Consider the following 20142-nt stretch of genomic DNA (forward strand, 5'->3'; position numbering starts at 1 on the left):
CTTACATTGGACTCCAATTGTCCAACAACGTACACTTTATTTGATTTTTCCCAAAGAGGAAAAAAAAAAGAGAAAAAAAAGGTTTAACATCGCTTGTTTGTACTGACCGATTTGAAAAAAGATTAGTACAGCAGAAGCAAATTCATTACAAATTGAACATTTTGATTATGTTAGGGAAACAAATTTCACACCAAAAAGATTAAGAAAGCCCACTTGTTAATATAAATGTATAGGGAAAAAAAATTGTTTTATTTAATGGCATCCATAGATCTTTTCAAGGCACCTGGTCAAGGTCCAAATTCCTTTTGTCCCAAGGTAATGAAATTATGCAGCAACAACCAGAAGAAATTATTTGAAAACATGGGTCTAACCTCATTCAACTTTGGTGATAATCATTAACAACCATGACTCTAATTGACTGACTAATTTGTCCTTTTTGGTAATATAAATCATAAGATAAGAAAGGAAATGAAGGGGTTCCCCAGCTGTCCCACTACTACAACACCAAACAACTACATCATCATGCAGAATTTGACCAGCCAGCCTCAATCTTTTGCCTCTATTTAAGATGGGTTGCATTTTCTTCACCCCTGGAAAGTCTCTTGTGGGACTGGGATCCTTTTTATTTAATGCCGATGGGACCTTTCATTGATGGGTGGTTATGACTGTATTACTAAATCAGGCAGGGAGGGTTGGTAACAGAGAATGTCTTGGCTCTCATAATTTTCAAGGTTTAGAATTTTATCCCAGGACAATATAAATACCAATGGAGATCCAATCATAATAGTGATATATCAAGGACATGATAGCCCATACTGGGAAGTCACATGCATTGTTGCAAATCCCATTTTAGGGTTTGGATAGAAGTGGAATTATTCTTCCAGAAATTTGTGGAAGGAATAGATGCAATACAAGTACTCAGGATGAAGCTATGAGGATTCTGATTCCTAAGAGAGCAAGCCCAAGTCAAATGCTTTAGACTTTTATGCTTTTTTTAACTTTTTACGTAAGCAAGGATTGGAAGAGATATTTGACAGCTCATTTTGACTTTCATGTAGACCTAAACTTGTCAAAGAAATTGATTTCATAACCAACTCATTCAAATCTATTGTTATTCCTGCCAGCTTTATATGTCCAATGTACACTGCAAGAGACATCTCAACCATCATCAAACTAAATGCTAATCTTTGCAATGTGGCAAATATCTATCATACATAACAGTCAATCAGAAATAAAATTAGAACACTTTAGGCTACCAACAACTTGGAAAATTTTCAGAAACGTTCAAGCATTGATTTTCATGGAAAAGCGAAAAAGTTCTTCAAATTTAAAGCCCCCAATTCTACATTTTTCTTTGATTGGTACTTAGCTTCGAGATCTCTGGCCTAATTGCCAAGGCAGCTTTGAAAAGCCAACTTCCCAGAGCAAAAGGAAAAAAAAAAGAGAGAGAGATGGAGAGGAGGGAAAAAAATATGTACAGAAGCCATTCATAAAATAAGTTTAGACTAATTGAACAGTAAGAGGCTTTGAAATCAGTAGATGAGGATTATGTGTTTGCAGATTGTGATGGTATCCTTGGGTGGTTATGTTCACCTTCATAAGTAACAATAAGCATAGATGGGTCTTCCAAGCACCTCTCAACATGCTTCCTTGCAGGACAACCTCTCATGCTACTACATTTATAATACCCCCTGCAAGTTCAAAATGAACATCTCAATCCAAACAAGTTCTTCAAAAAGTAAGCATTTTAGAACACATGCAATTCCTAGAATAGACTGTTGTACTGAAGCGACAAAAATCAGAAATGACCAGTGTTACAATTGGTGGGAGGGTTGTGATTGAAATGTTTGGTGTTTCAGAAGAAAACAAACAACCAGTCATTTGAATATCAGAATTGTCCTCAATTGGAACAAGAGAGCAAAATCAAATTTCCCTTCTACTTGCTGAGTAACTTTAAAGTCAAAATCATGATTGAATAATTAAGTTCCACCAACTCTGAATTCCTGCCTGCTCAAAACTCCAGCATTACTATAAGGCTTTTGATTAATAAGTAAAACCAAGCCTCGGATGGTTATATCCCAAACAAAGCAACTTCACATTGTATGATGTATGCCATTGCTAAAAGGTAATTAATAGAACAAAAGTAAAAGCAGAATTCCTCACAAGTCACTTGAGTTATTTTTACTTCATGAAAATTGTTGGTTATCAAACTAATAATAGGTGCAATGACAAAAGTGTCCTCATTCAGCAAATTCAGTACTTCCTAGAATAGGAGGTAATATGGGTAAAAGCAGGAGGCAGGGGGCAGTGGATGAACAATGCGGTATAAGAGTAATCACTCTATGAGGAATTAATGGATCTAGATCATACATGCACATAAAAAAGTATGATAAACATAAGGGAATCAGCAAAGAATTTCAGCAAATTAACAGATGCATGTGTTTATTTAACGAGAAACAACCTATTTGGAAACTAAACTTTTATAAGAATTTAATTCAATTGATTTTTTTTTTTTTTTTGTTAATTCTCATGTTTAGAATGAAAAAATTCAATTCTTTTTAACTTTTTTTTAAATCATTTAAAAGGAAAAGACACCATGCATAATTGTGATAGAATTCAATGGAATTTTTTACTTGCAAATGATTTTTTTAAACAAAGCCCACTGCTTGCAATGTAATCAGCGTTAAAGTGCAAACAGTAAACACACCTAGGATGAGGAGAACCCTTGATTGGCTTCTGCCCATACTTCCTCCACGAATAATCATCAGGAGGGATATCAGCAAGCTTGTTGCTAATCGCAGGAACCTTGATTGACCTCTTTACCCTATGTTTTCTGCCAATAAAGCACAATATTTCAACTAGAGTGTTAAAAAGAAAAAAAGAACACTAAAATCTTCAGTAAAGGAAAGATGCATAATTGCTAAATGTTAATAAATGAAAGCATCATTGTCATCATCATAGTAATAATAAAAAAAATTAATTACCTCTTCTTTGAGCAATGGCATCTTCCACTACTTCCACATTTCACACTTCCATCTTCTACCCGTCCAGAACACTTTCTTTTGAGTTGCTGTGAATTCTGATCTGAGGACCGAGGTGCCCCAATCAAATGAAATGCACTTCCTTCTAAATTAGCAACACTGCCATCAATACTCAAGGAAGATATGAAAGATCTAGTAGATGACATTGTAGGTGTACAGCTAGAGTTATCAAAGTTCAGGTTAATCCCGCTATTGCTCCTTCTAAACATCATCTCAGCTTGCTGCTTCATTTGCTGCTGCTGTTGGAGCTGTAAACGTTGCTGTTGCTGAAGGAAGTTATAATGAGTTGATGGTGTTTGTTGGGAATGGTGGAGAGGGTTCTTCCCATTTGAACTCAGCTCCAAAGATGGGGTCCCAAAACAAAGGGAATTCTTAGCATTTGAGCCCAACTCCTGAATTGGGCGGCTATCAAGGTAACTGCCAGATTGCATAAACTGAAAATTCTTGGATTGAAGATCCGTTCTATGGTGTGGGTTATCTAAAAGGAGACTTTGGCATAAAGGGGTCGGTAATTTCTTGAGTTTCCTGACTCTTGCATGACCTAAATTAGAATTTAGAAGAGAAATAACTCTCTTGAACCTAAACACAGCCTCTCCAGTTTCCACCATTAAATTCCTATACTGGACCTGATCTTGAGGTTGAGACAACAAACCCAGAACTCTATGGCAGCTCTCCACAGCTGTCCTGTTAGCTTCTTCAACCTCCTCCATAATAATCCGACTCTCCAAAAAGTATCTTAATCACCCAAGAGGCAGAAGGCGAAAGTACCCAGACAAAAACAGAGCATAAAAACTCCAAAAATCTAAAAAAACCTAGTTCAGTAATAGATCTTCAGGACAAAAACACAAAGCCCACAGAGTCATTTTTGGGAAAAGCAGATACCATAAAAGAATTCCCTTTCAATCAAAGCTTCTGAAAGGCTTCAATTAGTGAGAACCCAGAAGATCAAATTAAGCATAGGGGGCTATATCATTAAAAAAAAAAAAAGAAAAAAAAAAAGCAAATGATAGAAACTGGAGTAAGAGGAGCACCAAAGGAACAGACCTCGGTAGAGTTTGTTGAGATGTGAAGCCCTAGATTGTTCCTCCATGGGTTGGAGATTGAAAGGTGTGAAATAGAAGACTTTGCTTTGCCTTAGCTTTAGAATTCACACAACCCATATTCCGTAAGAATACAAAGCTCTATTCTTTAATATTATGATTTTCCTTTTCCCCCTTTTCTTCTCTTGAGTGAGAGAGAGAGAGAGAGAGAGAGAGGCATTTTATTAATAACAAGTTCTTCCACAGGAGGAGCTGAAAAAATGAAACTGCCGTCTCTGTCACAGATTTGAGGGTGGGTCCCACTCAAAGACCTTGGTTATTCCTTTTTTTTTTTTTAATTCAGTCCTTTTTTTTATATATATTTATTTTTCCCTTAAAATTATCAGTTCTGATTTCAGTTTTACTACTTCCAGATCTAGCTTTGTTTTTGTCTCCCACTGACTTCCTTTCCTCCTACTATTTTTTTTTTTTTTTTTAAAGTTATCCAAAAATTTTATTAATTGTCAGACGCCTTTTTTTTATTGTAATTAACAGATATAAAATATAAATATTATTTTTCAGATAAAAAAATATTTTTTTGAATATTTTTAGGATTATTATAATTGTTATCATCAATTAAGTAATTTTTTTATTGGAAAAAAAAAAAAAAAAAAAAAAAAAACTACAAAACGTGGTCTTACCCACCTCGGTTTCTACATAAGACAAGTACATCTTTGCCCTTTTCCTGGCCTTCAGATTTCGACTCAAAAAAAAAAAATCCTAAAACCAAATAATACATAATTAATAAAACTTAAATATTCAATTCTGTGTTAATAGTTACCAAAATTTATCATAGGTGATACAATTACTTTATTTACTATTTATACATAATATATATTTATAATTATATTTATTTTTATACATTTTTAATATAAATTTTGTTTGTAAATAATTTTAAAAATAATATTTAATATTTTGATTTCTTATAATAATAATTTTAAAAATAATATTTAGTATTTTTTTTAAAATGAGAATTGAAAATTAAAAATCGAGGGAGTAGAATCTGAGATTTTTTAAATTTATTCAAATGTATTTATTATCATGCTAAATCTCTGAGTACTAGTATTTAGTGTTATAATAGTATTTTGTAATTAAAAAGTAGATTAATACTTGATTAATTATTATCAAAATAATTATCTATCACTAAAATAATTAATCACATCTATAGCAATTATTATTAGTAAATAGAACGGAGAAAGTAATTATTTTTTATAATATTTAACTAATCACTTTCAAAATAATTATTTATTTTTAAAATAATTAACTGTTTTTATAATAATTATTTTTAACCAATAAAGTTTTAGTGGTCGAAATAATGAATTATAAAAAATTATTTTTTATAATATTTAAAAAATTAATATTGTTGTATAGGGTTATAATTATATAATTTTAGTTAAGATAGATAAAAAGCAAAATGATTTTATTTTTATGAGATGAAGTGTAAATTATATATATATATATATTGAATAATAAATTTATTTTTAAAATTAAAAAAAATTGATTATTATATTTAGTAGAAGTAATCATAAATTAAAAAAATAATTAGTATCCATTTTATAAATAATTAAATTTTAAATTAAATAATGATTAAAAAGTAATCGATACTAACATATGATTTTTTAATTACATTTTATTTTTAAAAGAATTATTATTTAAATTTTATAATGCGAAGAAATTTATTAGTCGATTGTTTTGTTTGTTTTAATTATTAAATATTATAAAAAAATTAAAATAATATAAATAAAATAATTAATAATTTTTTAAAAAAATTAATGAATTAATTAATAAATTTTTTAAAATTATAAAAATTAAATAATAAAATATTTAAAGATAAAATTAATAATAAATTAAATAATAATTTGTTTAAAATATTAAAAATATTATAATATATTTTTTAAAATTAAAAGATTAACTGATAAATTATTTTTATAGAAATAATAAGTTTTCATTATTTTTGAAAAGTAAAAGTTTGATGAATTAAGGTGTTTTCGCATATTAGATGGTGAGAACTGAGAAAGGAAAGTGAAATGATATCATAAGGATGATTAGGAAATAAGCGAAAAGAGTGGAAATAGCAAAATACGTATAAAAATACAAATTTGGAAAAAGAGCTTAAAGAACGCAATGTGCAACGTTTTTACTTTGTTTTTAAGCTTTTTATTATTTAATTTTCATACTCAGTGTCTGACTGTCTGCGGGGGCTTATCAAAATGTCCGCCTGTTGTGGCCCCCACTTCTCCAACTCACAGCTCGCTCTAGAGGGCATCCTATCTTAGCCGTTGTGAAAAAAAAAATAAAAAATTTACATCCAATTAGATCCCGCCACGTTTAACACTCCCCTCATTCTCTGACACGTCCCCGACTGTGAAGGTGTTCGTTTTGACTGCTAAGCTTCTGCTCCCTGCTATCCTGCGCCGGGGGAACATGGAATAGGGGGTCGCTGTCTGACATGGCGTGGAGCCCAGTTAGGGGCCACCATCGTTGACTTAAAAGCTTCTCGTTAATATAAATATCACTATTAAGATGTGTATATTTTTTCATATTCACTATTATCCTTGTCAGTTAAACAGCAAATAAACCACCATAAATAAATTTAATTTTTTTATTAAAAATAATTTATTTTATAAAATATATAAAAAATTGAATTAAATAATTTTAAAGTGAAAATTAATTAATAAATATTTTAAATTTTAAAATCATTGAGTGAATGAATGTCCCACAGAAAATCAATGTCCAAATTAATTGGCATTGCTACCCCTACTCACAATTATTCTCTCTTAATTATAACCCTAACACACGCTCGTCTAATTATTAATGTTTCCATTATCTTAACTTTCTTAGCCCCAATTTTCTTTTTTTTTTTTTCACATCATTTTTAAAAAATATATGATTTTTATTTTTTAATTTAATTTCTATTTTTATTATTTTAATACAAATTATATTACTCGATTATTTTTAAAATTTAAAAAATTTTATTTTTAAAATAAATTATAAATAATTATCATATTAATAAGAAGGATAAAAAAATCTAAATATAATTTTTTAGGGTAGAGATGGAATTATCTTTTATACTATTGATGATAAACATATTTTCTCCTTTCTATAATATTAAGTTTACCTTTTTTTTTATTTATTATAAATTATGTTATTTCTTATTTGATAATATACATCTCTTTAATATGCAATAAAACATTAAAATTAATTTATTTATTTCTCTCATTTCAAGTGATATTTTAGAAAGAGAAAGGAACTCCACTTCAATTGCTTAAAAAAATTAAATATTTATTTTTTATGATTTTATTTAAATATTTTAATTTTAAAAATTTAATTAAAAATTAAAAATTTTACACAAATTTTATCCTAATTTAAAATTACAATTAAAAGTATTCTTAATGATGTGATATTAAATGTGATTTTTTATTATTAAAAATATTAATTATTACCTTAAAAATTAAAATTTAATATTTTTTTAAAATTCAAACTAATTTTTTAATCTTTTTGTGTTTGAATGGGGAACATATATAAAAAATATAAAATAAAAGCAAAAATAAGCTACGGTAGAGCCTATAGATAGCACATATAGTCAACATACATGTCACTTCGTGTCAATTATGGTATAAAATTTTCAACGTTCACGAATTGAAATCTTCAGGCTCTGTTAAAAATATTTAAAAATTAAATAAATATTCCATACAATTTATAAATTGATGAGTAAATTTTGAAAAAAATGTAATTAATTATTTTTTTAAATAAAGTAATTAATTACTTTATATAAATATTTTTATTTTATTTATTATAACATATAAATATAGTATATGATGTGAACGCTATTAAATGATTTAAAAATTAATAAAAAGTATATAAAAAATAAAAATTAATATTATATTAAAATTATTAAATTAATAAATAATTTAAAATAAACACCAAAAAATTTAATTTATTAATAAATACATCTGAATAAATTTAAAAAATTTTAGATTTTATTTTTTGAATTTTTAAACTCCATTAAAAAAAATAATTTAAAATAAAATTTTATCTAAAATTATAATTATTATGAGATGAAAATTGTAATAATTTTATAAGATTTTTTTTTTTTTGTCGATTTGTCAATATTTCTTGCATGCGCATTGACCTTATTACAGAGCTTACGCATAGCCTCCGACCACAAACCATAGGATTTTATGTTGAATTAATTGTAGATTTAACACAATTGTCAAATCTCAATTTTAATATTTATTTTTATAAAGTAACCATTTCTACTTTTTCACATATTTTTTAAATATATTTAGTCTAATAATAAAATAAATTTCTACAACTTTATTGACTTAAAATGAAAATTGCATGATTTTATATATTTGTAGAAATTAACATATCTGGGCCACTTGGGTATTCAATGATAGACATAAATTTAGAAATACGACATATATTTTTAACATAAACTATGAATTATATTAAAAATTAATTGAAGCTCAAACAATTTAGTATGAGAATAATACATGGAGTTATATTTATATTTTAATAAATTTAGAAAATTTAAATCAAATGATAAATATATATTTTTAAAAAAAGAAAAAAGAAAAAAGAAGAAAAAGGGGCAGTCACTTCATGGCCTATTAACACGAGGCAATGACGAGGAATGAAGACAGGACTTGTTGTATGTAAATTAAAAAGAATATTGAGACTTCAAAAACACGACACTACGTGGTGCCCAAAATTCATGTTACATTAATTATGATAATAACGTCTGCATTATAAAAACACAGCAAAAGATAAAAACAGAATCAAAGCATATATTTAGATATAATCATGCTCAATGTAACTGGCAAAATCAGAATTATTCCTTCTTTTTTTTTAAAAAAAAAGCTTCCCAACGTTAGAAGATGGGAAGCGTGTAATTTTTGGGCAAGAAGTGAAAGGCATAATGTAACTTTATTCCAAAAGTTAAAGCTATGAAAGCACAAAATCTTTTATTAAATTTGGATTGCACTTAAGTAATACACCTTTTATAATTATTATATTTTTTTAATGTTTTACCCTTTTTAGAGCTCTATGTGATGGTGAATTATTGGCTAATTTTCTTCTCACTCTATTTTTTACTATAGGACTAGGAAGCCATAAATGGTCTTTCTCCTAAAGTCCTAACTCTACTTATTTCAATCAAGCACATTCAACTTTTCATCTTTTTTATGGACTGGCAAAGGCCAATCAGGTAATGCCATGTGAAGCACCAATTTTACCCATTTTTACATTATGGTCTAGGAATCCCATGAACCTTTTTCATTTCTTTGTTTCTTTCTTTTGAAACATTCCACCTCAAAAGAAATTAACACCAAAAAACTCATCTCAATTGTCTTTGTGGGAATAAAATCTCTAAATAGCAAAATACTCTTTATATTAGAAGAGTGGCTGTCACTGTGACTGTGGACTGTGGACTGTGGTTGCTCTTGCTCCTGTTCCTCCTTTTCTCTGTTAATAAAAAAAATTTTAAAAAAATTCACTTTGCCCTGCCTTTGTATGGTAGCCACTTAAAAGCATTCTGTCTATCTGTCCCTTCAAAATGAAGAACACATACAAGAAGGGCTTTTATTTTCATTTCATTTGATTTCTGTCTGCAAAAGGACTCCACAATTTCAAACGCTTCCAAGGCACATGGTTTTAAAACTTTATTTTTCTTTTTTTGGCAGGCTAAAGACTAAAGCAGAACTAAAGTAAACACGAGTGCATTGGGATCTGAGGAGGAATAGGTCCGGCAATTATTGGAGCTTGGATTACATCTTCCCACGCTCAACTTCTGGTCACTGCCTGATTCAAACCTGAATTGAATCGTTGCCCATAATTTTTAACCGTTTCCATTTCCACAGTACATTTCTAGTTGGGTTTAAAAGCGGCTTCAGTTTTAATTTCAGATTAATACAATTTAACAATTATAACATTTTTAATTATGTAGATATACTTTCCCAACTTAAGTGGATTCACATTCAAAACTCTACTCTATCAATGCTTAATATATATATATATATATATACACTTAAAAATAGAATTGAATTACTAATTTCAATTTAATCCAATTCAAAGAAAAGAGACTAATTGGATTCGAATTCATACACTATCGATCGCCTCCGATTCCAATCAGCTTGGAGTTGGAGGGTTCATGGATATCTTTTTCCCTTATCTTTGGACTCTGGCCAGACCCAGTAAATTGGAATTCTATCTTTCTGATTCTTTTTGTTTCGTAAATTCCATCATTATGTGTGTGCTGAACTGGACCAGAACCTTGTAACTATTCATACACTCAGGTCAAACAAGACATGTGCGTCGTAAAAGTGGTGGAGCTCACTCACACACAGTCACACATATGCACAGGTATAATTCGACTCTGGATATACATTATAGATACATGAATGGGCAGAGCAGTTGATTGAGGACTTGTTAATTTCAAATGCATGTCTCCAAATGTATACAGCCTTTTGAATCTCTAATTAATCAGATGATTCATGAACCATGAATTATAAACGTCCAAAGGTTGGACCCCTAACCTGCTGTAGACAACGAGAAGGTTCATCTAGAATATACAGCTAATACATGTTACTACTTTCTAGGGTCCTAATAGGAGACACCTAGTCTAAATGTGTATATGCACCCATGCTCAAAGAAGGTTGCTAATAACATTCATCAATCAAGTTCCTTTTAACATTGACATCGTTGCCTTTGGCAAACGATTTAATGCTTTCATCCCATGTTTAAGCTTCCAATTCCAAACCACAGTTTATAAAGACCGGTCACTGTTATTCTGATCATATCAGCACCCAAAGTTAGTCAACAATGACAAGCTTACCCCTAGGAAGTAGGAACCACCATCATTGAGATCTGAGGAGAATTCATGGAATGAAACCCATCTTTCTCTGAGTGTTAGAAGATGCTGTTCTGAGGGAACCACCAATAGCAACCACTTTAAAACCAAGCACTTCAATTCAAAACTAAAGAGTATGACAAAAAAAAAAACTTGTATTTCAGATTATTGCCACATGAATGGGATTAAGAAAAGAACTGAATATCCCACAATTTTTTTTCAATGGTAATCCCTACAAATGGCATTTAATATGGACCATCCACATGTCTAAAAGCATTCCAAACATTCATTTAATTCATCCACAAGTCATGTAAGATAAGTCATATAATCCGTCTAGCAGCTAGATAAGTTATTGTTTCCTTCCTCTTCCTTTCTTCCCTGGCTGTGCTTCTGTCTGTTCTTTGCCTGTAACTTCTGACACATCAGCTGCCTCATGTGAAAAAAGAAGATAAGAAAAGGGAAAACTAGTTAGAACAGCTTAGGCATCAAGATCCAATAATTTCTTTAAACTTCCTCTGTAGAACAGTTCAACTACAGCAAATTCAAATGCAACCCCATTCTAAAATTTGACCATACCGTCAGGGCCGCGAGACATCAAAGTGAAGAAAATGTTATTTAGTTTCTCCATCTTCTTAGCATCCTGTGCTTGGTCTGTCTTGAACTTCAGACACTGGCAAAAGATGGCATGAGAAAGGCAACTACTGAAGGATAAGAAAACAAAGAAGAAATGAATACAGCAAATATTTCTCCTAGTTATCTTCTTCTTGCAAGGCGGATATAGGATTCACACAATATGAATATAAGGAAACCAAATACCAACATTTGCCGGCCAGCATCGCATGCACAGAAATTAAATCCCACAGGCATATTGAGCAACTGTCTACTCACGTGCAACCAATGTATAGAATTTCTTCAGTATTTTTTTTTTCTTTTTTGTTATGAAATAAAACTACTATACATGCATTTAAAAGAATAAGAAGAAGAGCAGCTGTGAAAATATAGACTGACATGCTGCTTGACAACCTGATTAACACTAAAAGTATAATACTTAAACACTCTTTTGTTATTTCAGTGTAATAACGTTATCCTTTTTCACCTTTTTTTTATTATTTTTAAACCACCTAATACAATAAAGTAAAACACTACTTAATAGAAGTATCATCATCATTGTCACCATTTTGCTATCCATCAATACCAATTTACAACTACTATCACTATCAAGTACCAGTAGGACCATCAACAACACTGTCCTCCACAACTCTCATTACCACCTAAGAAGCACAGAAACATAAGTCAAGAAAGGTTTCCTGCATTTCCAAAAAATGTTTCAGAAAAAATGGAAACAAATTCAAAATGTTTCAGGACCATTTATTTAATCTAGGAAAAATAGGAAATGTGTTTCTTTTGTCAAAAAAATCACAAAAATTAAAAACAAAGCCCAGCAGTCTCTCTTCTCTCGCCTCACTGTCTCCCATTCATGCTTCTCCTTTATTTGCATGATGAGCTTCTCTAGGTATTGATCTTACAATTGCCATGAATGAGAGGGATCTCTGTGGTGGAAACTAGAGATATAAGAGAGAAAGAAAGAAGGGACTAGAGATTAAGGGAGGGTTGGAGGACTTGAAGAGAATAAAGAAACATGTTTACATATGTCCGGTCATTTTTTTACTTAATAAGTATTTTTTAAAAAAAAATTAATACAAATGATTAAAATTTATATTTCCTTTATTTTTTATACATATATACACGTTTTCCCCTCATGTTTCTGTTTCCTATAATTTCAGGAAATGCTGCTTCCAGTGTCCATTTTGATGTTTCTATGTTTCCATGCTACATAAATCGCTACCATCACCATCAATGGACATGGTTGTCTTCTACCACTACCACTGCTTTCCCAATCACAATCACAATCACCATCACTATCAGCATCACAACCACCGTTACTGCTGTAACACGCCACTAACACTGCCATGACAAGTATCCTCGACCACCATCATAGTCACCACTTTCATTATCTTAGCCATTTTATTTATTTGTTCAGAACTTGTTTTAAGTTGTTTGGACAAAATGATTAAATCCAGATGTCATGGTCTAGTGATAAAATCTCAGCATTTAAATAAAAGTACTGATAACTCAGTTGCAATTCGTATCTGATGTTCTAAGAACTAAATTATTCAGATCTCTAATTTTTAGCACTTAATGTCAGCTTTACAAACACCATTATGACCTAATCTTAAATAAAATTGAAATGAATGCTTTAGAACTTCAACACTCTAGCTAGAGCAATAATAGTGAAGGTTAGACAATGGAACTTTGTAAATAGCACTTAAACCTGATCCATATATTCTACCAAATAACCTATGCCAATCCCCCATCCCCTCACAAACATAACAATTCCAAAATTGTAAATAAAATTCTAAGGAAACCAAAAACCTATTGAAGGGCTATAAAAGTCCCCCCCCCCCCCCCCCTTTCTTTTGGCAGAAGACAATTCTAAATGCACTAACTACACTGTACATCGAAACAGTAAAGTAGGAAGCAAACTCTTCAACCCAAATCTGGGCTCTTGCATGATATTCTTAAACTCAGTTTCTATCACCCAAATGCTTTCCCATTTTTGTCACTACAAATGACTTTCTTAGCAAATTTCCCTCTAGAGCTAAATGCCTTGACTTGCGCACCTAGAATGCTCCTTCCCTCCCCTTCCCAAACCAAAGCAATTGGTAATTTGGTACTGCAAACTTATGACATTGACGTATAATTTATGGAAATTGAGGATTCCAATGGATCCAAGCACAGCAACTTCAGAATTTGATGAACTCAAATTTTGTCTACTCAAACAAGCAATAAATGACATGCCACAACTGATAAAACAGAAAGTGCAACTGCCAGTTTGCCACCGCCCAAACAGTCAGGTGTAAAGGACATAAAACCCCAATTCACAAAAGCACAATTCCATTATATTATACACAAATTCACAAAATTGTAGTTCTAGATCATATAATTCCAAACAAGTACACTAAAAGTGAATTTGAAATCCATAGCATTCATGACATGTTCATTAACATAATGTAAATTCTAAATAGACAAAACTTGTTGGCGAAATATATAATCTGAGCATACTTTCAGTCACTTGTTTACTAAAACAAACGAACAGAAACAAGGAATAAACTAATACCAATACCTCTTTGTTATCAGTGACCTTGAGAACCAGCTTGCCGTCGCAGTGCCGATACTTCATAACATACCGCGTCTACATTCCCAATTCGATACAACACGAAATAGAGATTATGAAATTAGTAACGGAATAATGTTTGCCCTACTAGTTTTAGTTATTAGGAAAAGAAATGAGAGACGCAACAACAAACTACAATTAAATCAACAACCAGATCCTAGGATCCCATTAATAGGGACTTCTAAGAAACCATGATAATCACCGTTCCTACGATTCATTTCCAATATTGCTAAATCATACAAGGAAATTTTCCGTTTTAGGGCTCTTTTTTTTTCTTCAATTTCTCCGCATCCAAACAGAAGCAAAGCATAAAAGGTATAAAAAAAAAAATAACGTACAGAATCAGGGTCCGCGCGGAACAACTGTACCGATCGCTCAACGAACTCGTCCCACGAAGTTATGTAAACCATTATAGTAGAAAATTATAGCAGATTAAATATGGAAAAGAATTGCGGATTTTAGAAATCTGAAGGGCCGTCGAGCGTCGACTCAGTTTAGGTTGTGCTGAGATTTTGATTTGTTTTTTTATGAGGTTTTAGCCTTTTTAGGGATGGGTAAGCCTAACAGCAGGCGCAGTCGTGCCCTCCGAGGCCTTAACGGAAGCGATGAAGAGAAAATTAGGGGGTCGGCTTGCTGGCCAATCAAAAGTTTCCAGGTAAGCATAACGGGAGAATGGGACCCATCCATCCGAAGTAGGAAGTGGGGCCATACTTTGACTAACCATGTCAACGTAGCATTAACGGTGCCGTTTGAATCAATCTTGTCCTAGACATCGAAAGATTGCCACTCATATGTACCCATAATTCAAACATCAGCCAATACAAAAAACAAAAAAACTTATGTTTTTGATCTTTCTTCTGCAAGAAAGTACAAAAAACCGACGTATTTCGTCATCAAATGGACTCTCAATAATTGTCTGTACTATCATTCAGAGCACCACAACCACAAAGCTGCAGAAGAAGTAAGGCCCTGAAATGGATGACCTTGACCCAACAGAGGCAGAGAAAGATAAACCTAGACAGGAGCACGACGATGAAGAAGAAGACACAAAAGGAGTAGCTATTGCAGATTCTGCAACAGAACCTGAAGGCAAAGGCACGTGGAAGCACGCAGCTTTTCACGTTGCCACAACCATCGCTACCCCTGCTGCTTATGCTCCTTTACCTTTTGCTCTTGCTTCTCTCGGTTGGCCTCTCGGTAAATTCCTATAGATATGGATTTTCGTTTGTTTTGCCTTCGAGGTGAAACTACAGCCATCAATCTTTTTAAACTGGATTTCAGGGGTGAGTAGTTTGGTGGGTGCAACACTGGCTACGTGGTATTCCAGTCTATTGATTGCGTCGTTGTGGAGATGGAATGGAAAGAAGCAGATTACATACAGGCATCTTGCAGGGAGCATCTTTGGTTAGCCTCTTTCATCTTCCTTGAGTTCTTGTATTCTTTTTTCACTTTCTTTTTCTGGGATATAATCCAAAATTAGAATCGACCAAGCAATTGTTCGTTCTCCAAATGCTCTACTTCGCTTTTTGAATGGGATCTTTGATTTTATTTGCTTGACTATGTTATTTTCTAATTCTTGAAGGATTCTGGGGTTACTGGTCTATTGCATTTTTTCAGCAGGTGGCTTCTTTAGGCAATAACATTGCCATCCAAATTGCTGCTGGAAGCAGTCTTAAGGTTAGTTACCGAAATTCAATTCAATGATGGGACCAGTGTAGTAGTCTGCACCATTTATTTCTTTGTCATTTTCCTTTTGATTCTCCATTGCTCTGCAGGCAGTGTACAAATACTTTCACAAGGAAGGCACACTAACTTTGCAGCACTTCATTATTTTCTTTGGGACATTTGAACTTTTCCTTTCTCAGCTACCTAATATCCACTCACTGAGATGGGTAAATGCATTATGCACGTTAAGCACAATTGGCTTTGCTGGTACTACTATTGGTGTGACAATATATAATGGTACGCCTGGAGAAATCATCTGATTTTTTGCTTGTTTATTCTTTCTATCCAATTTGTCATATTGAGTTAATTGTCTTCTGTCGAACTTGAAACAAGCTCAATTTCATGGTTTTCATGTACTTGTAGGAGGAAAGATAGATAGGAATTCAGTCAGTTACAGTTTGCAGGGGAGCTCCCCTCTCAAGACATTTAAAGCCTTCAATGCTCTGGGCGCAATTGCCTTTTCATTTGGGGATGCAATGCTTCCAGAAATACAGGTTTATATTTTTCATGACTATTTAAATTGATCTCTTTCTCATTCTATCATTTATTTTTAATTTCCTCCCCTCATTTAGTATCTATCAATCTGTTGATGCTTGGCCAAGTCAAGTCTAAACAAAGCAGTGGACGCTTGAAATGGTAGGTAGTAGGTCAAACATTTTCAACAATTTTTGTATGATGATATTTGAATTCTCACCAGAATACTGTGAGGGAGCCTGCAAAAAAGAACACATATAAAGGTGTATCAGCAGCATATGGAGTTATTATCTTGACTTACTGGCAACTGGCATTCTGTGGATATTGGGCATTTGGATCAGAAGTCCAGCCTTACATTGTGGCATCTCTAACTCACCCAGAATGGACAATTGTTATGGCAAATATCTTTGCTGTTATTCAGATATCAGGATGCTATCAGGTAATCTCTTTAAATTTGTCAGGAATTTATTGTTAAATTTTGCACAATCCACAGCACAAACACTTGATGAAGAAGAGTGTACCATTAATGATCAGACAGCTTCTCATGTAAGCATTAGATACCCAACACCTAGTTTTTCATGTAGAATAACAATCCTTTCTTGTGAATTGAAAGCACATATTGTTGTTCTTCTTTGACATTCCACTCTTGGGATTCCTAGTCCCGCATCGACCATAAAAAGGGAATATTGCTGGTTTACATAAGCTAGCTCAAAAACTGTTAAGATGTGGTTAATTCCTTTGGATTAGGCGGAAAATGTATTCAAAAGTTAAATATTGATATTCTAATACTCAATTTCTTTGTTTAGATATATTGCAGACCTACATATGCCTACTTCGAGGACAAGATGCTGTGGAGAAAAACTGCTGAGCACATCCCTGTCAATTACTGCCTAATTCGTCTTGTTTTTACCTCCATTTACATTGTGTTGATCACACTTATTGCTGCAGCAATGCCTTTTTTTGGCGACTTTGTGTCTATATGTGGGGCAACTGGGTTCACACCTCTGGATTTTGTCTTCCCTGCTATTATGTATCTGAAATCTGGAAAAATGCCCAAGAGCACAAACTTTAAAGTGCCAATGCAGCTTCTTAATTTTGCAATAGCTATGTGGTTTTCAGTTGTGGCATTACTGGGTTGCATTGGTGCTGTCCGATTTATTGTTGAAGATATCAGGACGTACAAGTTTTTTCACGATATGTAAGAAGTTTAGATTATTGTATTCAGGTTACCATATTGCCATGTCTTCCACGTTGCAATGAAACCTGAAGATTGATCAAAGGGCTAGTTACAGATAGTTACCATGCGAAGCTGTGGATTGCCTGCTTTACCTTTTGCATTTGCCAGCTAAAATCACTGTCATCTACTGTCCAAGTGCACAATAGGTACAGCAGCTTATAATTTATTTGTGTATTGAATTGGGAGCTTGAGCTCTTAATGGACAATTTCATATTTGAGAAGGAGAGATTTCAGGCATGGAACTAAAGCTGCTCTTACCAATAGAGAATATCTATTTTTGCCAGTTTTGTATTAAGGGAGTGTTTTTACTAAAAGCAGGCAACTAGCCAGATTTTTTCTTTTTTCTAAAAGAGAGTAAATTTTACTTTTGAGAAAATAAAAGTTTGAGATTTCACATAAAATTTGAAAAAAATTATTATTTAATATTTATGATAAGAGAAATTTATTAATTAGTGTTTTAATTTTAAAAAATATATTAAAATATTTTTACATTTTAAAAAATCTACTAAGTAGTTTCCCAGTTATTTTTAGCTATTAAATATTTTATTATTTAATTTTTATAATTTTAAAATTCTTATTAGTTAATTTTTCGTGTTTTTAAAACATATACTAATAATATATGGAAATTTTAAATTTTTGCATAATATTTAATTATAAAAATTAAGATTAATTAGTATAATTTTTTAATTTACTTTTTAAAATAAAGAAATTAACTAAAAAATTTTGTCATAGTAAATTTTTTAAAAATTTATAGATTAAGTTTCAACTTTATCCAAATGAAACGGAAAATAAAAAATATAAATTAAAAATTTCAGAAATGTAATTGATATGGTAAAAGTAATTTTATTATTATTTATTTAACTCCAAACACGTATGCTAAGAATGTTCCTTTTTCTAAACTTTTTTTAAAATTTATTTATCATTTTTACATAACTTATCATTAATTTAAGATACTGTAATAAGATTATTCTCCTTTTGTCTCATAAAAATTATTATTTTTAATATTTTTCATATTTTATAATATTTAAAATATTTAAAAATTTTAATTAATAGAAAATATTTTTTATCAAATAAAAAATAAATTATTTAAAAAAAATATTTCCTTTTTAAAGTTATTTTTCACATTTTAAAATTTTTATTAAGTCCTTTACATATAAATTTATTAATATATTTTATTTTTTAAATTAAAATAAATTAATAAAAAATAAATTATCTTGCTAAAAAATATTTTCTATGAAAATTATTTTTTAAATACAAATTATTTTTTCAAACAAAATGATATTTAAGTTATAATAAATTTATCAACGGTAAATTATATAATATCTTTTTTTTAGTAGTGTATTAGAGATTGTAAATTCGAATTTAGATTTAGCAGATAAATTATTATATATATATATATATATTTTTTTAAATGAAATTATTTTATATATTTAACTATTAAATCAAATCATATTAGGCTTTTAAAAAAATAATGAATCAAATACATATAATTAATTTATATAGAATTCAAATCGAAACACCTTAATTTTAAGATTAAGATTGTCATTATTTAATTCGAGAAAATTGGCAGTATTTAATTTTTTAAAGTAATTTTCTTTTTATATTAAACTGTTAACCTACTAAGCATCTTAAAAGAAATTCCAAACTTCCTACCCTCCGTAACGAATGAAATTTTAACGCATACACTTATTGAAAAGAAAGTAACCAACATTCCACTTTTACTAAATGACTCATCATTATTTCTTTATCTGCAGTTAATTAATCATTTATTTTATAAATATAAAATATGAAATGATTAAGTTTTAAATTTAATTTAATTTTAAAAATTACTGGTAAAAGAAACGAAATGATTTAAGTATGCGACCAGAGCAAAATAAAGAGATTAACAATTTAATTAAATTATAATTAACAATAAAATTTATGGAGTAAATAACAAAAAAAAACTTTTATATGTAATAGACGGTAAATAAGAAAGCTAACTAGATTCAGCTGATAAAAATTTAAGTAAGATTTTTATTTTTATTATTTTAATTTTAATTAAGTTATTAAAGTGAAAAATTAAAGTAATAATACAAAAAGAATATTTTTTTTTTATGGAGCCGTTACCCTAGATATAATTGTGGTCCTCAATTTTGTCATGAATTATTTAATTTCCTATAAACTCGAAACATGAATTAATACATAAATGACATAAAACATTTCCTCGCACACCGTATATGAAAGACTGGACTAAAATGTTATTTTCTAATATTATTTTAAATGTATTTAAAATATATCATGTAATTATCTTTTATTAATGCTATTTATAATTAAAAAGAATAAGCAATTTAATTCTCTAAAGGTATTTAAAAAATTGTCAAATAGCATTAAGCCAATAAAATTTATAATTAAATATTTAAATTTAAAGTTCTCTCTCTATATATGTATAGTTTAAAATTTTAAATAAATAACTATGTCAATTTTATCAATGGCAACATCACAATTTTTATAAAAATAATGTA

General features: G+C 30.5%; 3 protein-coding genes across 4 annotated transcripts; 1 reads left to right on the forward strand and 2 right to left on the reverse strand.

Annotated features, from left to right (window-relative positions):
- Window positions 1–1271: 1271 nt before the first annotated feature.
- Window positions 1272–4305, reverse strand: LOC110611253 (probable WRKY transcription factor 21). Its single transcript, XM_021751457.2, has 3 exons — window positions 2985–4305; window positions 2708–2833; window positions 1272–1691 (listed from the first exon to the last, which is right to left on the reverse strand). Exons 1-3 carry the CDS (start codon window positions 3749–3751, stop codon window positions 1547–1549), a joined length of 1038 nt encoding a protein of 345 aa, XP_021607149.1. The 5' UTR covers window positions 3752–4305; the 3' UTR covers window positions 1272–1546.
- A 6802-nt stretch (window positions 4306–11107) lies between these two features.
- On the reverse strand, window positions 11108–14790 carry LOC110611274 (signal recognition particle 9 kDa protein). The gene is made up of 4 exons (XM_021751491.2): window positions 14544–14790; window positions 14155–14223; window positions 11547–11640; window positions 11108–11396 (listed from the first exon to the last, which is right to left on the reverse strand). The coding sequence occupies exons 1-4, from the start codon at window positions 14613–14615 to the stop codon at window positions 11320–11322; spliced, it is 312 nt and encodes a 103-aa protein (XP_021607183.1). The 5' UTR covers window positions 14616–14790; the 3' UTR covers window positions 11108–11319.
- Window positions 14791–15007: 217 nt separating this feature from the next.
- LOC110611263 (GABA transporter 1) lies at window positions 15008–17991 on the forward strand. 2 transcript variants are annotated; one of them, XM_021751478.2, is made up of 7 exons: window positions 15008–15402; window positions 15487–15609; window positions 15788–15882; window positions 16071–16167; window positions 16294–16424; window positions 16628–16843; window positions 17211–17991. In XM_021751478.2, exons 1-7 carry the CDS (start codon window positions 15180–15182, stop codon window positions 17604–17606), a joined length of 1281 nt encoding a protein of 426 aa, XP_021607170.1. In that variant the 5' UTR covers window positions 15008–15179; the 3' UTR covers window positions 17607–17991. The 2 variants fall into 2 exon arrangements, with proteins under 2 accessions (XP_021607170.1, XP_021607162.1); XM_021751470.2 differs by having other exon boundaries at window positions 15009–15402; window positions 15981–16167.
- The last annotated feature ends 2151 nt before the right edge of the window (window positions 17992–20142 follow it).

The sequence above is a fragment of the Manihot esculenta genome, chromosome 1, assembly GCF_001659605.2.
Source record: "Manihot esculenta cultivar AM560-2 chromosome 1, M.esculenta_v8, whole genome shotgun sequence".
NCBI lineage: Eukaryota > Viridiplantae > Streptophyta > Magnoliopsida > Malpighiales > Euphorbiaceae > Manihot > Manihot esculenta.

Coding starts and splice junctions, on each gene's coding strand:
- LOC110611253 (XM_021751457.2), bottom strand. CDS start 3,751: ATGGAGGAGGTTGAAGAAGCTAACAGGACAGCTGTGGAGAGCTGCCAT. Junction 2,834..2,984: donor TGCCATTGCTCAAAGAAGAG/GTAATTAATTTT, acceptor CTTTATTGGCAG/AAAACATAGGGTAAAGAGGT. Junction 1,692..2,707: donor AAGGGTTCTCCTCATCCTAG/GTGTGTTTACTG, acceptor TTGAACTTGCAG/GGGGTATTATAAATGTAGTA.
- LOC110611274 (XM_021751491.2), bottom strand. CDS start 14,615: ATGGTTTACATAACTTCGTGGGACGAGTTCGTTGAGCGATCGGTACAG. Junction 14,224..14,543: donor TCCGCGCGGACCCTGATTCT/GTACGTTATTTT, acceptor TTGGGAATGTAG/ACGCGGTATGTTATGAAGTA. Junction 11,641..14,154: donor AGGTCACTGATAACAAAGAG/GTATTGGTATTA, acceptor ATCTTTTGCCAG/TGTCTGAAGTTCAAGACAGA.
- LOC110611263 (XM_021751470.2), top strand. CDS start 15,180: ATGGATGACCTTGACCCAACAGAGGCAGAGAAAGATAAACCTAGACAG. Junction 15,883..15,980: donor CTGCTGGAAGCAGTCTTAAG/GTTAGTTACCGA, acceptor ATTGCTCTGCAG/GCAGTGTACAAATACTTTCA. Junction 16,168..16,293: donor TGGTGTGACAATATATAATG/GTACGCCTGGAG, acceptor ATGTACTTGTAG/GAGGAAAGATAGATAGGAAT.